This window comes from Trifolium pratense, linkage group LG1, assembly GCF_020283565.1.
Source record: "Trifolium pratense cultivar HEN17-A07 linkage group LG1, ARS_RC_1.1, whole genome shotgun sequence".
In the NCBI taxonomy this organism is placed as follows: domain Eukaryota; kingdom Viridiplantae; phylum Streptophyta; class Magnoliopsida; order Fabales; family Fabaceae; genus Trifolium; species Trifolium pratense.
This window is the reverse complement of record NC_060059.1, coordinates 433,255-451,335: the sequence shown is the minus strand read 5'-3', so window position 1 is coordinate 451,335 and position 18,081 is coordinate 433,255. Positions and strand designations below refer to the sequence as shown.

Below are 18,081 nucleotides of genomic sequence, written 5' to 3'. Positions count from 1 at the left end.
GAGTTGGGTAAATGTTATTTACTTCCCTCAATTCCTTTTTACTTGCCACATTTGTAGTTTTTTTTTTTGTTCCACATTTACTTGTCATTTTCAAATTTCAATGCCACATTAATTATTGTTTTGTCAATAATACCTTTGAGCATTTATCACAGAGAAAGTAATAAGTGGAATGAGATGATAAATTGAGGGTATTATAGAAGAAGACAAATAATTTCATTAAAAGTAACAATTTATCATTTTCCTTGGTATGAGTAAATTACTTTAAAACGACAACTAAAAAGAAATGGAGGGATTACATAGGAAAAAGTAGAAAAATAACATACAATATAATAGGGAAAGTATTAACATCATTAGAAAAAGAAAACCAAATTTTATAATTTTTTGTAGTAAAAAACAAATATTTATTTATCAGACCACAAGTACGTACTAATAAAGCATCCACATGTACCCAAATGGAGTACCTAATTTTTTTTTATTATAAAAAGTGATTTTGGTACGTAGTCAGTAGTGTTAGACTATAAATTCTAACAGGTAAGGCATGGCAATGGGGCGGGCGGGGACGGGTTTTGCCCTCCCCAAACCCAAACCCATAAAGTTCGGGTTTCCCCAAACCCATCCCAAATTCGAGCGGGGATAAAAATGATAACCCCAAACCCATACCCAATGGGGATCGGGTATCCCCATCGGGTTTCGGGTATCCCCATTACGCCTCTTTCCACATGAATTTAGATTATATTTTAGTATTTTTTTATTAAAAAAAAAGTTAAATGTCCAAAATTATTTTCTCTCAACAATATTTTTTTTAAATAAAGAAAGAAAAAAAAAAGAGAAAATGGTTTGTTTAATACTCAAATTAAAATAAAAAATAAATATATGAACGTAATTTAAGAGATTGTTTAAGTGTTTCTAATTTAAAAGAGGTGAAATCTAATTTTTAGTATAAGTGGGGCGGGTTCGGGGTGGGTATCAATGTACCCATTACCCGCCCCAAACCCATCTTTTGAAATCGGGGAAAACCCAAACCCGAACCCAAACCCAGTCAACTCGGATTTTCCCCGTCAAAGCGGGTATGGTTTGGGTGGGTACCCGCGGGTATGGGTTTTATTGCCATGCTAATACCATGAGTACTGGTACAGGCACAGCATGAATTTTGGTATACCCATTTTTCAGAGCAAGATAATCAATTAAGGCTGTTTATGACGTTAATGATCAATTACACATAAGTGGGAATCAATTATTTTGATGTTGCAAAGCTTGTTAACTAACATTAAAAGTGATTTTTTGCAAGTTTTCTCAACAAAACAAGTGTAAACCACAATAATTTCAAAACAGCTTTGGATCACTTAGCATGGATATAAACCATTGAAAGTGCTGATCATAAAGCACTTGAGTTATCAATGAGTTTTTGTTTTACCACGTCACGCCTAGCACTGTTGATTCTGCTGTGCGGGTAATACAACTGACTTGTTAACTGATTCAGGATAGACTATTATACCATACTAGATTATGGACCTATCCAAACCCCACAAAGCTAGCTTGCAAGATGAGGATAGGATAGCCTTGGCTTTATAAGCTTTGTTTTGGCCCTATCTCTAGCCAATGTTGTCTTGGGTGTTTTCTGATACTCTCATTGTCTCTCACCAAACCCTATTTGGCTTGGTGCATGGATGATACATTTGGCCTATTAATAGATCTCTGGCAGGCTCTGACAGGCTCTGGTAATATTGGGTAAAATCAAATGCATTCTAAAGTTTTGTTGTGAAATGCTAGTCATACATTCTTAATTTGCAACTTGGCATTAGAATCTATCTTAGATATGTTAATGGGTCAGTCACATTAGTCCACGTTCAAATTTCTAATCATGGGCATGAGAGTCTGTTGTGATCTCTATTAGGGCCACCTGCATTTGTCGAGGCTAGAGTATGAGTTGTCTGGTCGTGGTCTTTAGGTGGCATGATGAATTCCCACATTGACTAAGATATGGCCAAAGTAGTACGTATAAGGCTTGGGCAACCTTAACCTCTTGAGCTATCTTTTGAGGTTGAATTAAGCCTGGCCCAAATTCTACGAGTAATCATGCATTTTATCACGAAATATTTTCATATACTTTTATGCGGCCTTTGCTTGTTACATGTGCTCTGATAAACTCAGTTTAGAGAGAAAAAAGACAGAATCTGAATGTTAAGATTTTGTGTTATTTGAGAGAATTGTTTACTATGTAACAGAATGCGTACATAATAATAGGGTTTTTTTTTATCAGCTAGATGAACTCGACAAAGTAACTGTCTAACTAATTATTATGGGAGAAATGACACAACACTTTTTGTTGTGTACACAAGGTTCACAGCTAACAGTTAACCTACAAATCTATATTTACTATACTCTAATATGCTAATTTTATGTTTTGTTATGTTTCACTGATTAGTTATTGTGCACAATTATGTAGATATTTTTGGCTAGGGATATTGTTGTTGAGAGTAATAAAGATACTCAAGATGAGCTGTGGGATAGGATTTCACGCGATGACTATATGATGTATGCAGTTCAGGAGTGTTACTATGCAATTAAACTCATTCTAACAGAAGTATTAGATGATGCAGGAAGGATGTGGTATGTAACTGCTGTAATGTTGTAGTGCATGGTACAATGTTTCCATTCTATGACGAGCTTTGTATTTGATATTTTGCCGGATGTGTTGTCATTCATTTGCAATTGTTAATGTTGTACCAGGGTTGAAAGGGTATATGATGATATTAATGCTAGTATCACAAAAAGGAGTATTCATGTGGACTTTCGACTAAATAAGTTGGCTGTTGTGATATCTAGAATAACTGCATTAATGGGGATTCTGGTTTGTATTTAATCTTTTGAGTTCTTCTATTATTGTGTTTATCAATGCATTTTTGTACAAAAGAAACTAATTACCCCGGGATAACATTTCCTCTGAGTTAACTTCACCTACTGGGGAAGTTTTTATTGTTGGATGTATTTCTTTTTAATTTGGTTTCTTTTAGTTGGAAGTTAACAGTTGGAGTGTACTTATCTTTGTTTTGACATCTTACAGAAAGAGACTGAAACACCTGAGCTTGAAAAAGGTGCAGTTAGGGCTGTTCAGGATCTCTATGATGTTGTACGATATGATGTCCTTTCTATGAATATGAGGTTTGTTGAAATGTTTCTTATATGATTATATATTGTTTTTTTGAAATAGGCTTCCCCGTTGATTTTGTCAACATTTCTATCCTTCTCCCTTCATTTCATTGTTTATCAGATTAATGTAGATTTTCTATTTTATTTAGGGATAATTATGACACATGGAGTTTACTGACTAAAGCTAGAGATGAAGGGCATTTGTTTCAAAAGTTGAAATGGCCAAATGCAGACTTGGTATGCTCTTAACAAATTTTTCTTTATTCATGTGCATTGTAGAAAGAAATAGGGTTATACCTTACTACGAGTTTACCAACTTTGAGTATATGCAGAGAATGCAAGTCAAAAGATTATATTCATTGCTGACTATCAAAGACTCTGCGTCCAGCGTACCTAGAAATCTTGAGGCTAGGCGAAGGCTGGAGTTTTTTGCAAATTCACTCTTTATGAAGATGCCTCGTGCAAAGGCAGTTCGACAAATGTTATCTTTTAGGTAAATATTTTTTTTTAAGGAATTATTCTATTTGTTGTTTCTGTGCTTATCTTTTCTTCTGATGGTGCAGTGTTTTCACCCCTTACTATTCTGAGATTGTGCTTTATAGCATGGCTGAACTCCAAAAGAAAAATGAAGATGGAATTTCAATTTTGTTCTACCTTCAGAAGATATTTCCAGGTAGTTTTACTTTATTTGGTTTCAATCACAGTATCAGATCATACTTGATGGCTTACAAGATTTAGTGCAGATCAATTGAAATTTATCTGGTTGGCTCTATCTTTGCTTTATCTATGTTAACTGTTTTCAGGAGAAATTTAAGCCTGAACACTATTATATTGGTTGGTTGAAATACTTCCATGTTGGTTAGATCCAATTATTTTGTTCTCTCATTCTCATTTAAAAACTCAATGAGTCTGACTGTATTGGTTAAGCAGTGTTGAGGTTGTAATGGAGGATCACTGTTTGATCCTTACAAAATGCATTCTTGGCGAGGGGCGAAGGACTTAAGCTTGTGGGGATACTTTGTGGAATCATCGGGGTGCCACAGACCTTAATTACATAGTTTCCTACCAAAGAAATGTATAGCGACCCAATTATTTACTTTAACGGCTATAAGATGTGATGGTTTACCATTTGGCTTAAATGGGGCGACCTAATTACTTGTGGTCTAGCTGGCTTTAATTAATTCTTTTCCTCACACTTGAAGGAGAAGGGATAACCTGATTACCTTAAATCCATTTTCTCCGTTTTCTTTTTTGCTGATATAGGGGAAGCTCTATTATGTTCAGGGTTGTGGGATAAAACAAAATTTAAATATTTGTCATTCCTGAATCTGCCCTGGTTCCTTCCAATCGCTGGCACAAATTACTTTTGGGTTAGCAGGATCTTATCGATTTGTTTATTTATTATCTGTTTTGAGATGGTTGCTGGCTTGCTTTTGGCTGTTGAAATTAATTTTCATTTTTTTGGAGCTCAAAGGAGGGCTCGGCAGATTTCACCTGAAATTAAACTGGTTTAGTTGATCTGTTGATCCTTGTACCTTTTGCAATGTTGAAAAGTTATAATTGATCTGTATAATAGGATTGGTTTTGGCTCCCAGCAAGTAGTTAAATAATTTTTGTTGCCTCCTAATGTCGGATCTACTGTATACACATGTTTGTGCACTTCTTTGTTTTTCCACTGTTATTTATCAGTTCGTGATTAATTTAATTCACTGCAGATGAGTGGAAAAACTTTCTTGCCCGGATCGGCCGTGATGAAAATGCAACTGACACTGATCTTTTCGATAGTCCTAGCGATATTCTTGAACTGCGTTTTTGGGCTTCTTATCGGGGGCAAACATTGGCCAGAACTGGTAATGTTTGAATATATTTGCTTCCTTACATGATTTACTTCCTTTTCTTTTCCATGTTTTATTTGTCACTTTTTTAGTCTCTTCTGTTGCATCAAATGTTTGAGATCTACTTGCTGCAATCAAATTTGTTTTCTTCAATTTACAGTCTATTCCTGTACATATTGTTTTCCTGTATTGTTTCATGGTTTCAGATTTTCAAAGACTCCTTTTACATTATCATGAAAAATGAATTAGCTTATTTTCTATTCTTTACAATTTGAAATGCAGTTCGGGGGATGATGTATTATAGGAAGGCTCTCATGCTTCAGACCTATTTGGAGAGGACTACAGCTGGTGTTGGTAAGGGGAGATATTAAACCCCTTTTTTTTCCTGCTGTTATATGCTTGTAATATTTTTCTTTTGTGATGGCTTAGATTTGGAGGCTGGACTTGGTTTTGATGAAGTATCTGATACACGTGGCTTTGATTTATCCCCTGAAGCACGTGCTCAGGCGGATCTGAAATTCACTTATGTTGTGACATGCCAAATTTATGGTAAGCAGAAAGAGGAGCAAAAGCCTGAGGCTGTTGATATTGCTTTACTTATGCAAAGGTCAGTTCAGCAATGTTATTTTGAAATTTGTATGCCTTCGATATTTTCTATTTAATTTTCTTCATTATTCAAATGCTAAAGTCTACAAATTCATCTAGTTTTTCAATTATTTGTGCTTTTAGAAATGAAGCTCTTCGTGTTGCTTTCATTGACGTTGTTGAAACTTTAAGAGATGGAAAAGTGAACACCGAATACTACTCAAAGCTTGTGAAAGCTGATATTAATGGGAAAGACAAGGTGCCATTCTTCTGTACTTTTTACACACTTCAGTGTTTTCCACAATCTTTTCTCTTACCAGGGTTTTCATCTTTCACTTGCTAGCCACATTTTTATATCTACCTCTTAGGCTAGTTTCTTATTTTTTGAAAATCAGTTGATGGTCAATCAATTTGTTTTAAATTCTAATATTTTTTCTCACCATAATTGTGCAACTTTTACATTTGTGATTAATTTAGTATCACAGTTCATGTGCAAATTTTCACTCCTTTAATTAAACCCTTTTGATGTCATAGGAAATATACTCGGTGAAATTACCTGGAAATCCCAAACTTGGTGAAGGGAAGCCCGAGAATCAAAATCATGCAATTATATTTACCCGTGGGAATGCAGTTCAAACAATTGACATGAATCAGGTGATAGCTGATTTTACAGTTGACATGAATAAGTATTTTATTGTATTCCCTATTTATGTATATCTCAAAGTTATGAATAAAGTACATGTACTAATTTGTTTAAATAGACTATTCTAAACCTAATGGGCCGAATACAATTATTACTAGTAATTACAGATATACATTATTTACAACACTCCTCAAGCTGGTGAATTGATATCTATCAATCCCAGCTTGGAAACAATCTTTTCAAAGTTGTTGTTGTTGTTGTTCAACCCCCTTAGTTAGAAGATCTGCAAAGGTTACCTTGGGAGGTGAATATGGAGTGTATATGAGGCCTCTGTCTAGTTTTTCTTTGATGAAGTGCTTGTCAGCTTCAATATGTTTGGGTGTATCATGTTGCAATGGATTATGGGCTATGCTAATAGCAGATTTATTATCACAATAAAGTCTCATTGGTTTATTATGTTCTTACAGTTGTTACTCCTGTTCATCACCACCACCTGTCACTATGATGTTATCCATAAACCAATAACACAGATACTCCCCTGACTCAAAGTGTTTGGTAACTAGCGTGTTGTCTCGTTGGTTTTTTGAGTCCCAAACCTACCTTAATCTTAATAAACCTTCCAAACCATGCTCATGTCATGGTGATTGTTTTAGCTCATATAATGCTGTCTTTAGCTTACAGACAGTGTTGGCAGCAGTTTGTTCACCATATCCAGGAGCCAATTCCATGTAATCTCTTCGTCAAGTTCACCATGTAGGAAGACCTTTTTTCCGTCAAATTTTTGTAAGTTCAAACCACAATTAGCTGATAGTGGTGGGCATGCTTATTTTCTTAGAGTTAAGTCTGAGCTAACTATGCATCTCTGTTGTATTGTGATTCTGAACATAAGAAATAACAAGTACAGATTTGAGATTTTCTCTCTCTTATCTATACAACCCTCTATCTTTGAAATTACTATTTTATGCTTATAGTATTTTATTATAGGATAACTATTTTGAGGAGGCTTTGAAGATGAGGAATCTTCTTGAGGAATTTCATTCTGATCATGGTCTTCGTGCTCCTACCATACTTGGTGTTAGAGAGCATGTCTTTACTGGAAGGTATGTGCAGCTTAAGTTCTGTGATTCTGTATTCCTCTTTGACTTAATTTTTTTCTTTATATATATTTGAGCAAATTTTCATGTTACTGTACAGTGTGTCATCTTTGGCTTCATTCATGTCCAATCAAGAAACAAGTTTTGTGACTTTGGGTCAGCGGGTTTTAGCAAATCCTTTGAAGTAAGCACATGTTTTATGTTAAATCATCATTTCATTTGTCCATATCCAAATTAAGGGAAGCTGTAATATGTTAATTATGATCTCTGTTCAGGGTTCGTATGCATTATGGTCATCCTGATGTTTTTGATAGAGTGTTCCACATAACCCGTGGTGGTATCAGCAAGGCTTCCCGTGTTATCAATATTAGTGAAGATATCTACTCAGGTATATCAGTTGATTCTGCTTCATAGAATTTTGGTTGTTCTGGTGAAGCTGCAAAGTGTTGCACTGTTGTACTATAGCCACGTTCTACACTTAAAACTGTTGAACTTTTTTTGAAATCTAATTGCTTCAAAATTATTTTGTGAACAATTCATTGAATAATAGTTGTAATTCAAGGTGGACCTGTTTCAAAAGATTACCATATTCCATGATTAAAGGCATATTACCACTTAAAATATGCTTATAAAAATTGCTGGTGGTGATGGCATTAATAAATTAGGTCAAGTATAATGTCTTAGGATGACTATTTCTTTGTTGCCTTTTTAGAAGAGGTTTCCACCTTCCCACTTTGTTGTTCTGATATCTATAGCATCTTGTATTTCGACTCGTGGGAATTGCAAAGGTTTTATTGTCTCGCATGAGAGTCACACGTTGGATGTGATATGACCTAAAAAGTATGTATAAGTGGGAGGTATCCTCTCATTAAGGGCAAAGTGACCAAAAAATCAAAAGAGGAGGGAATGGCTATAAATTGAGAGAATAACCGGGTTTTGACATGGGACTTCACTGGAGCAGGCTGCTCTTCAAAACTACTATGCCATAGCATCTCTTGTAGTGCATTAGGGTCACTACTTCATGCTATACATAATATTGGCCTCTATGGCTGATATTGACAATATATAATCGTAGATTATACTTATGTTTCTTACCTCATTTCTGTATGATTCAATGAATTTCAAATCACCTAAACTGAATGCATTTTTGTATTGCCACTATTTCCATTTTTCCCATTATTTTCATCTTTGGATTCTTGTAAATACACAGGATTCAATTCAACCTTGCGTCAAGGAAACATTACTCATCATGAATATATTCAGGTGAGTCTGGTTAGTTTAGGATGTATCTTCTGCAGATCCAGCTCTAATGGTAAAATGTACAGGTTGGTAAGGGAAGAGATGTTGGCCTCAATCAGATTGCACTATTTGAGGGGAAAGTTTCAAGTGGCAATGGTGAACAAGTTCTGAGTCGGGATATATACAGACTTGGGCAACTTTTTGATTTCTTCCGGATGATGTCTTTTTACTTCACAACAGTTGGATACTACTTTTGTACCATGGTATGCCATTTATGTGTCACATTTAATTATTGTTTTGATTGATAAATGCTTTGGGATAAAATTGAAATTATTTTTTAAAAGAATAAAGAAGCAAGAAATTCTTAACATTAGTTTTGACTTGGAGATGCATATAATACCGATCCAAGTCTCTACACAAGTATAAGATTCAACACACCCTACAATGTAAGACGAGAAGATTAACAGGATACAATTGCTGGCCATATTGAATAATACCGTTGAGGTATTTGATAATCCTCTTAACTACAACCAAATGTGGTTCAGGAGGTGAAGCCTTAAGTTGACTGAATTTATTGAGAAAGAAGCTGATTCGGACCTTCTTATTTTACTCAAGTTTTATACCGGTGTAATTTGATTCTTCATGTATGTTTGATTGTCGAAGATCTTTTTCATGTGATGATTTTTTCCCCCTGTATCATCTTGCAGTTAACAGTGCTGACAGTTTATGCGTTTCTTTATGGAAAAACTTATTTGGTAAGTTGGACTTCTTCATGCTTTGGTGTTTGTGTATTTTTTGTTAAGAAGTCTCACATCGGATGTGAGTTGGCCTGAACATGGGTTTATAAGTAAGAGGCAATCCTCACCTTACAAGCCGGTTTTGTAGGGTTGAGTTAGGCCTAACTCTCAACTCTAAGAGTGTTAAATGGTCTTTTTCATGCGATCAATATTATTGAATTTGCTGGATTGTTAAATGGTCATACAACTGAATAGTACAAAAACACAGCTCACATACCTACGCACTGTGAATACTAACAAGTAAAAAAACCCTACACTTATTTCCATACTTGTGTATAAATAAACATTTTTGTTCTAGGCACTCTCTGGTGTTGGTGAAACAATTGAAGAAAGGGCTAAGATAACCATGAACACTGCTCTGAGTGCTGCTTTGAATACACAGTTTCTCTTCCAAATTGGTATCTTCACTGCTGTGCCAATGGTCTTAGGCTTCATTCTTGAACAAGGCTTCTTGAGAGTAAGTGTGTGTGTGTGTGTGTCTCTGTATGTCTTTATCTTAATAATCGTGACCAAAGAAAACATGGGAAACACGGTGTACCAAGCCAGTGTTTCTTCTCAAAATTTATGACAAAGAACCAGTTGCTCTGGTTTTCTTCCATTGTTTTATTCTAATTTGAAATTTTATATTGAACGATGTTTTGTGAAAATCAATACTTCGAGAAAAGGCCAACTTTTTCTTATTATGTTTTATTGTTCCACAGGCCGTTGTCAATTTTATCACGATGCAGTTTCAGCTCTGCACTGTTTTTTTCACTTTTTCTTTGGGTACAAGAACCCATTATTTTGGAAGGACAATTCTTCATGGCGGTGCAAGGGTTTGTGAGCTAACTTTATGCCTCTTTTTATTCCATTTCTTTTATAATAATTGTTAATATGTCTGTGTCAACAGTATCAAGCGACTGGCCGAGGGTTTGTTGTCCGCCATATCAAATTTTCCGAAAATTACAGACTCTACTCTCGTAGCCATTTTGTTAAAGGGTAAGGCTTATTGTTTCTCTAAGTTTATTCTACATGTGTGCAATATCTTTTGTCCTTGTCATTCTACGATTATGTTTCTCGAATTTCTAATCATTTAATAGCTTAGAAAGTCTAGTTGTGACAAGATGTATGTTCATCCATCTGTTTGTCCAGTGCTTTGTATGTTGAGTCCTTGTGTGAGGGTTTGTGTTGAGATCCTTGTTATTTTCATATGTTAGTTCTCGGCAATTTTTTTATTTCAGTTCTCTAAAAACCCAGATTCTAAGAGTCAACAATGGATCTGAGCACTGGATACCATATTATAGTGGAAGAGAATTGAGAGAAAATAGATCTAATTGAGAGAATTCGGAAAAACAATAGCTTCTGTTATTCCAAGTTTTCTTTTACTTGTGCTTGTATTTATACCAATACAGTGACAGTTAGAAAGAACTTAAACTTACTACACTTACTCCCATACATGAGAAGGGAACCTAAATGATGGATTTAACCGTTCCTTCCTCATTCAACCATACAGAAATCAAGTGCAAGGTTCTAGCTCCAGAATTGCAAAAGTTATTCCCATGTTTGAATGACCAAAGGTACAGCTCAAGCTGGATTCTGTAGTAATTATTACTTTGGATTGGAAAATATAGAATACTTTGTTGTAAGGGAGAATACTAGAAAGCTTGGGAGAGTAAATATTGAGATTGAGAGAAAAATAGAGATTATCTGAAGTTTTGGATTTGATTATCTGATATCAAGTTCTGGATGTACGTGCACCTAGCTAACTAGCTGATGGTTAACAGAAAGCCCATCTAACTGAGCTTGCTTGATCGCAGATATTCTAACTGAATAACAGAACAACTCGAGCTGACAATTGTATTTTTTTTTTCAACTGTAATCCATGCCAATTTAGTGGGTCTTTGAATAGCCTTTAATCTTCTATAGGTTTGTCCCATATAAACGCTGGAGAAGGAACATTATGATCTACTATTTATGAAATTATTCTTGTGTAGATATCATCCTCTTAAAAGTTTGCAGTTCCTTATTGTCCTTTCCCTTGAATGGAATAATTATAGCCTATATCTTCTTGTCGTCAGGTTGGAAGTTGTGCTTCTGTTGATAGTATATCTTGCTTATGGTTATAATGATGGTGGTGCACTGGCATACATACTTTTGAGTGTAAGCAGTTGGTTTATGGCTCTATCCTGGTTGTTTGCTCCATATTTATTCAACCCTTCTGGATTTGAGTGGCAAAAGTAAGTATTATCTAAGCTGCCTTTGTTATGCCTCTGTTGTTATGGTTGTTTATGATATAATTGTTCTTCTATGCATGCGATTTTCTCGTGGAGTTAGCTTTCTGTTGTATAGGCGGAAGAGAGTTATACACCTGCGGAGCTGCCTTGTTTGGCAAGCTTAATTCTACTTTTAAATAAGACCTCAAAGCCTTCTGAAGCTAGTCAACAAGAATATAATTTATTTTTTTCGTTTCTAGAAATCAATCTCACTTTATTAAGTTTCATGTCTACTAAATTTCTCTCTTATTGTGTATTTTAGGGTAGTGGTAGACTTCCGAGACTGGACAAATTGGCTACTTTACAGAGGTGGAATTGGTGTTAAGGGAGAAGAAAGCTGGGAAGCTTGGTGGGAAGAAGAACTGGTATTCAATATTTTTCATACATTGTTTGAAATGTATTTCTTGCTGTTATACTTTTTTTATCTATGAAGCATAAGAAATATTGGTTGGACAATTAATTAATTTGCGTAAATAACTTTAGTCCTTCTGATTTACTCCCTAAAAAAAACCGTTGTTGGTTTCAATCTATCAAACATAACAAATATGTTTTATGTTCTTATTGTTTTAGTTTGATCCTGTAAAGTTAATTCATGTTCGAGTTTGTCCCTAACTCAATTTGGGCTTTGGACATAACTCAACTCCACAAAAACGGTTCCTATGTTTCAAGGATTCAATGAGAACTTTTTGAAGGACTAAAGCCGCATATGGTATAAATTTTCAAGGAGTAAAAAGTTATTTAGTCATTTTAATTTTATCTTTCGAATTCAATTGTTTTGGTATCCAGGAGAAGGCTACTTTAGCCGCTGGTCATGGTTTCTTTTTGATGGGGACTAAAGCCAAAATCGATATAAAGACCAAAAATTTATTTAAGTCGTTTCAATTTTATTTTTCAAATTCGATTGTTTTGGAATCTAGGAAAAGGTGACGTTTCTAAACCGCTGGTCTTATTTCAAAATAAATATGGTATATTTTGGAATCTAGGAAAAGGTGACGTTTATAAACCACTGAAAGATTAGAGTGGTCTTCATCAAAAAAAAAGGAAGAAAAGATTAGTGTGATCTTATTACGGCCAAAATTGATATAAATTACAAAGACCAAAAGGTTTATTATCTTTCATATTCCATTGTTTTGCAATCTAGGAAAAGGCCACGTTTCTAAACCTACTGGGATACACAATCTGAGGGATTAAATTAAAAAATATACCATATTTATTTTGAAACAATAACACCACACTAATATTTTTTTTTATTTTTTTTTTTTATCAAGACCATTCTATCTTTGAAGTAGGCATTCCTCTTTCTTCGGTTGAGTAGTGTGCAACTGAAGGGAGCTGTAGCTTATATTTTTTCATGCGCATGGACAAGGGACTATTATGATGCATTATGGGGTTAATGGCAGACATTTATGGAAAAAATTGATAGGAGCTAAGCTATTATGGGGTTAACTAACTCATCATAGTTGACTTATTAAGAGTTCCCTGTCAGAAGAAAAAAAAAGAGACCAATTACGATAACAAGCTAAACTATTTTCAATTATTCATCTGCAGGCTCATATCAGGAGCTTCGGTTCAAGGATAGCAGAGACCATCCTGAGTCTGAGATTTTTCATTTTTCAATATGGTATTGTTTACAAGCTTGACGTGAAAGGAACGGATACTTCATTGACGGTATGCTAATATTTCATCTGTTTGCCCTTTTAAATTTCTACTAGTTTTAAATATATTATTTTCTTGTTTCCAACTGCTAAATAAAGGAAATTATATAAAATCGTGAAGTTATGCTAAAAGAGTTGGTATCATTTCCTTCTCCGTAAAGCACCATACCCTACTCTTGAAAGTCACCCCAAAAAGGCTGATTAACTCACCTGAGTTGCGTTGGCAAAAGTAGCAACAAAAATTTGGGTTTCATTAGTAGTAGTGCTTGCCCAGGTAACCGCTTAGCCTTAGCCTCAACCACACAGCATGCTGATATGCCGTGGCTGTTTTGGTAATGTATGGAATATGACACGAGATGTCTTTGCATTTAACAACACGTGGGTGTAACCTATTCCAATGCATACTACGACAAATGGAATATTACACGTGTGGCTGCACATTTTGTTAATGTATGGAATCTTTATTTCCAATGATTCATATTATGTCTTATGATATGCATTATATAGACTAATGCATGGACATTCTAGTAAGTGCTGGACTGTCAAAAAATCTGAAATCTGTCCTAGTTACAAAAAAAGAAGGAAAACTAATTCTGTAAAAAGAAAAACAGGAAACAATAGAAACTAATCGAGAGTTTTTGCACCATACAACAAACTAGATGGTTTATTTGTTTTTATATTTGACCACTATTGCAGAATTTGTGCAGGTTAGTTTGTCAACTGATTGCTTATGTTTGCTATTTTGCACAGGTGTATGGATTCTCATGGGTAGTGCTGGCAGTGCTAATAATTCTTTTTAAGGTGCCAAATTGAATTATGTGGTCTTAGATTACATGTGTATGTTGCTAATTTTGACTTGAGGCTATCTTGTATTCTTGCACAATAGGTATTCACCTTTAGCCAGAAGATATCAGTCAATTTCCAGCTTCTGCTGCGCTTTGTACAAGGATTATCACTCTTGTTTGCATTGGCTGGTTTGGTGGTAGCAGTAATATTAACCGACCTATCAGTTCCAGACATATTTGCTTGTATTTTAGCATTCATTCCTACTGGGTGGGGAATTTTATCGGTGTGTTCTCTTTTCCTCTGATGCAATGTGTTTATTAGTTATTTCATCTTTCCGCTGTTGAATTACATGCTTGAAATATAAGTGTTCTCTTTTCCTCTGATGCAACATGTGTTTATTAGTTATTTTATCTTTCCGCTGTTGGATCAGATGCTTGAAATATCAGTAGTCTAAAGTTGGGACCGTTCATTGTAGTTTCATTCTTTGTGCATCAAATTTATATATTTTTTAAATTTCAAGGTAGTTAGCAAACTGAGGTCGTGTTTGTTTTGTTTTTTATTATTTTTCTTTTCAGTTGATAAATTATTACAAAAATGTCTCCTTTATTAGTTATGCCCTGTGTTTTGGTAGAAGAATACAAGTAAAAATAATGTTGTCAAAATCAGACCAGACCAATCGATTCAACTAATTGAACCGAAAGCTGGCCCAGTCTGCCCTTTGCTTCAACAACAGTTCACGGTACATCTGAACCATATCAAATCGGATTTAGCAAGTTTGAACCGTGGTTGATATAATCGTTTTTTTTATAAATAAAAAATTACTTTTTTATTTATTATTTATCACATTCAACCGTGGCTAAACCAATTGAATTATATGATCTATAATTTTCATCAGTTTGATGTCCGATTCACTGGCAACGTTGATAAAAACTTCCTTCAATCTCACTTATCAATTTTTATCTGATATTGACCATCAAATAGATCCTAAAAGTATTTAGATTATTTTGTTATTTGACATCTAGATTCCTACACACATGTCCCAATATTTTCTGCCACGAAATTTGACACTATCTCATGCAGCATCATTCAGATTTTTATATGTTGATTATCCTTTGTATAGATTGCTGCTGCTTGGAAGCCTGTGATGAAAAGGCTAGGACTATGGAAGTTCATCCGGTCAATTGCACGCCTATATGATGCTGGCATGGGAATGCTCATCTTCGTGCCCATTGCATTCTTTTCATGGTTTCCATTTGTATCAACATTCCAAACTCGCCTCATGTTTAACCAGGCTTTTAGCCGAGGGTTAGAAATTTCTTTGATCCTTGCTGGGAACAATCCCAATACTGGGATATAGTTGTACTTGACTCATGCCATATACTAAATCAAAATATATGATATATGATGTCTTTTTCATTTAGTGGAGAGTCAGTAATTTTTGAAGGTAGATTATTTTTTAAGGTCGTTTTAGCATTGTGAATAGTGATGTGTAATCATTCTTTCAGTCTTGCCATTTAATCAGTTTGTGTACAATTGAGTGTAATATTTGCAATTTCATTTTTGAATTTCTCTTTGCATTATGCGAAGCCAATTTCTATCCGGCACTTAAAAAGACAAATGTTGGGACAGCCTAATTATAGATGCTGAGATAGCACCTTTTTTTTTTTTTGTTGTTGACAAATTCATATCTTTCCTTTTCATTTGATTTCTATTATCCCCGCCCCCTCTCCCCAAGAAGAGAATCCCATGTTTGTTTAGGAGGGGTGCTTGATTTCTATTTGCTTGATTTACATTGAAGTTCAGCCGAATGTATTAAATGACTGCGGCCATCAGTTCTACGTTATTAATCTTCACTGTTCGATTATATTAGGAAGTATTTTTTTTTTTAAGGAATATATTGTGAAGTATTTTAATAACTCATTGATATATTAATTGAAATAAGAAACAGTACTGGTGCCCAACAAACAAACAACGGTATTAGGTTAATTTTTTACGTAAAGTATTTAATAATCTATTGTGGTAGTGACATATTTTTTTTATTTTTTTTGATAAGCGTGGTAGTGACATATTTGAAATAACTAGTTCTTTTACCCGATGCACGGGAAATACGATTTAATAATTAAAATACTACAAGTTTTTTTGTCATTTCATACTTATAAGCTATCTCAACTGCTAATTTTATCAAACACTACTAATTTAATGAGCTAGCTTATTCGCTAAAAGCTAGCTTATAAGCTATTCGCTATCCGCTATTTTTTACCAAAGTTGGTATTCATGAGTGCAACAAGTCTTCAATCTCAAAGGTACACAAGAGTTTGATTAAAAATGGGAATCAGAAGTTGTGATAAAAAAATATTTGAAGATTAAAAGTTGTTGAAAAATATTATATGGACTAAAAATAAAACTTGAGATAATTATTGGGACCAAAAATTTATTTCCTTAATATTTTTTTATTTTTTTTGGTTTCATGGGTTGCAATGTGCGTAGGTATTCAATATGGATATATAGGAAATATTTAAGGCCCATTTGAATTGACTTATTTTTTAGTTTATGCAAAACAGGTTATGCAAATAAAGAAGCTTTTATGCATTATTATATACTTATCAAAGTAGTTTATAAGAAAATAGCTTATAAAAATACAATTTTTGTTAGTGAAATCTTATAAATTAACATAAAACTTTATTTATTTGCATAAGCTATTTTCATAACTCTGAAATAAGCCGAATCCAAACGGGCCCTTAGTATTGGAGTTTAATGGACATGTCACGTTAATGTAAAATATTTGCCTTATGTTAAATAGTACCCTTAAGGACTAAAAGTGGTAAATTTTGCATTGAAATTACTATTTTTGATATATTTTAAATGCATTTTCCAAAATTATTTTTATACAAATGTCCAATAGAAATCAATTATTCTCCAAAATCATAAGAGTGAGATGTAATGGGATGATTTGGCCGAATACATGATTAGTACCGAATGACAATGCAAAATTGTTGGTGCATATTATATTTTTTCTAAGTTTTGGTGCTTTCAGTTATACCCTTGATATTAAAGTTGTTGTATTTGCAATTTAATAATATTTATAGGTTCTTCTACTCTTTGATAAAAAAACAAATAGCTAAGTTATCACAAAAAAACAAATTAGCTAAATTTCATTGCAAGAGGAACAATCTCACCATATGTAATAGAATCAATTTGGAAGTTAATGTTACGGTGGATCAGTTTCACAAGTGGTTTATCATGGGACAATGTTTAAGATTATTATAAATTTTAACGATTGTCGCTAAAAAAATTTAAACCTATTTTTTTTACATGAACGAATCGATTATTTAAGCTTAAATAGTACCTAATTTTAATAGCAAACAAACGTAAAGTATAAATTGATTAATTTAGGCGTTGATAAATAAATATATGCTTTATTTCTTTCTTATTTGTTGGCATTAGTCCTCTAATTCTTAGAGAAATGAGTCGTGATAATTCAGAATTCGATCACAAGTTTATAAAAGTCTGACACAAAACTGTGTCCATAAAAAATTAAACTCGAATTCTTCGAACAATCCGTCTTAGAAGAATTTATTAATCACTTGAGTTTAATGTTTAAGTGACGTCAGTGCTTTATTTCTTTTCATATGCATTTTCTTGGCTGTCATTCATGAGAAGCTACTAATTTATTCTTTTCCGGTTTGCTTATTATCAAATTAGCATTCATTCATTATCTATAATTGGTGGACTTTGACTATATTATTATTTATAAGAGAATATCCGATAAGAGTATAATAGAGAAATTTATAGCAAGATGAATTTCTATTTTTTTTAGCAATATAACGTGACAATGTGAATTTTATAGAATAGAATTTAGGAAGTATTCCTAATTAATCTATGGCATCTGTATAAAATCAAAATAGTTTCCAAGTCCTCTTTGAAGAAATTTTGAGTCCTTAAATATAAAAGCTCAAATTCAAATAACTGGTGTATCTATCTAATAATTTTGTTTACAAACGTACTCCTAATTAATATTACCAATTTATTTTAAAATATACGAGAT

The 18,081-nt window shown here is 33.8% G+C and overlaps 1 protein-coding gene across 2 annotated transcripts in view; it reads left to right on the top strand.

Annotated features, from left to right (window-relative positions):
• The window catches only part of LOC123908754 (callose synthase 9), a 33,576-nt gene extending 17,949 nt beyond the window's left edge, over nt 1-15,627 (top strand). For both annotated transcript variants that reach the window (XM_045959478.1, XM_045959484.1), the window contains exons 27-52: nt 2,447-2,610; nt 2,731-2,851; nt 3,065-3,162; nt 3,300-3,387; nt 3,483-3,643; nt 3,714-3,823; nt 4,866-5,000; nt 5,268-5,339; nt 5,415-5,592; nt 5,715-5,829; nt 6,105-6,224; nt 7,198-7,313; nt 7,408-7,491; nt 7,583-7,695; nt 8,518-8,570; nt 8,633-8,809; nt 9,254-9,301; nt 9,642-9,800; nt 10,045-10,158; nt 10,233-10,321; nt 11,401-11,559; nt 11,858-11,960; nt 13,144-13,263; nt 14,001-14,051; nt 14,137-14,319; nt 15,157-15,627. In XM_045959478.1, the coding sequence (XP_045815434.1) occupies nt 2,447-2,610; nt 2,731-2,851; nt 3,065-3,162; nt 3,300-3,387; nt 3,483-3,643; nt 3,714-3,823; nt 4,866-5,000; nt 5,268-5,339; nt 5,415-5,592; nt 5,715-5,829; nt 6,105-6,224; nt 7,198-7,313; nt 7,408-7,491; nt 7,583-7,695; nt 8,518-8,570; nt 8,633-8,809; nt 9,254-9,301; nt 9,642-9,800; nt 10,045-10,158; nt 10,233-10,321; nt 11,401-11,559; nt 11,858-11,960; nt 13,144-13,263; nt 14,001-14,051; nt 14,137-14,319; nt 15,157-15,393 (3,168 nt within the window). In that variant the 3' untranslated portion in view covers nt 15,394-15,627. The remainder of the gene's footprint in view (nt 1-2,446; nt 2,611-2,730; nt 2,852-3,064; nt 3,163-3,299; nt 3,388-3,482; nt 3,644-3,713; nt 3,824-4,865; nt 5,001-5,267; nt 5,340-5,414; nt 5,593-5,714; nt 5,830-6,104; nt 6,225-7,197; nt 7,314-7,407; nt 7,492-7,582; nt 7,696-8,517; nt 8,571-8,632; nt 8,810-9,253; nt 9,302-9,641; nt 9,801-10,044; nt 10,159-10,232; nt 10,322-11,400; nt 11,560-11,857; nt 11,961-13,143; nt 13,264-14,000; nt 14,052-14,136; nt 14,320-15,156) is intronic.
• The last annotated feature ends 2,454 nt before the right edge of the window (nt 15,628-18,081 follow it).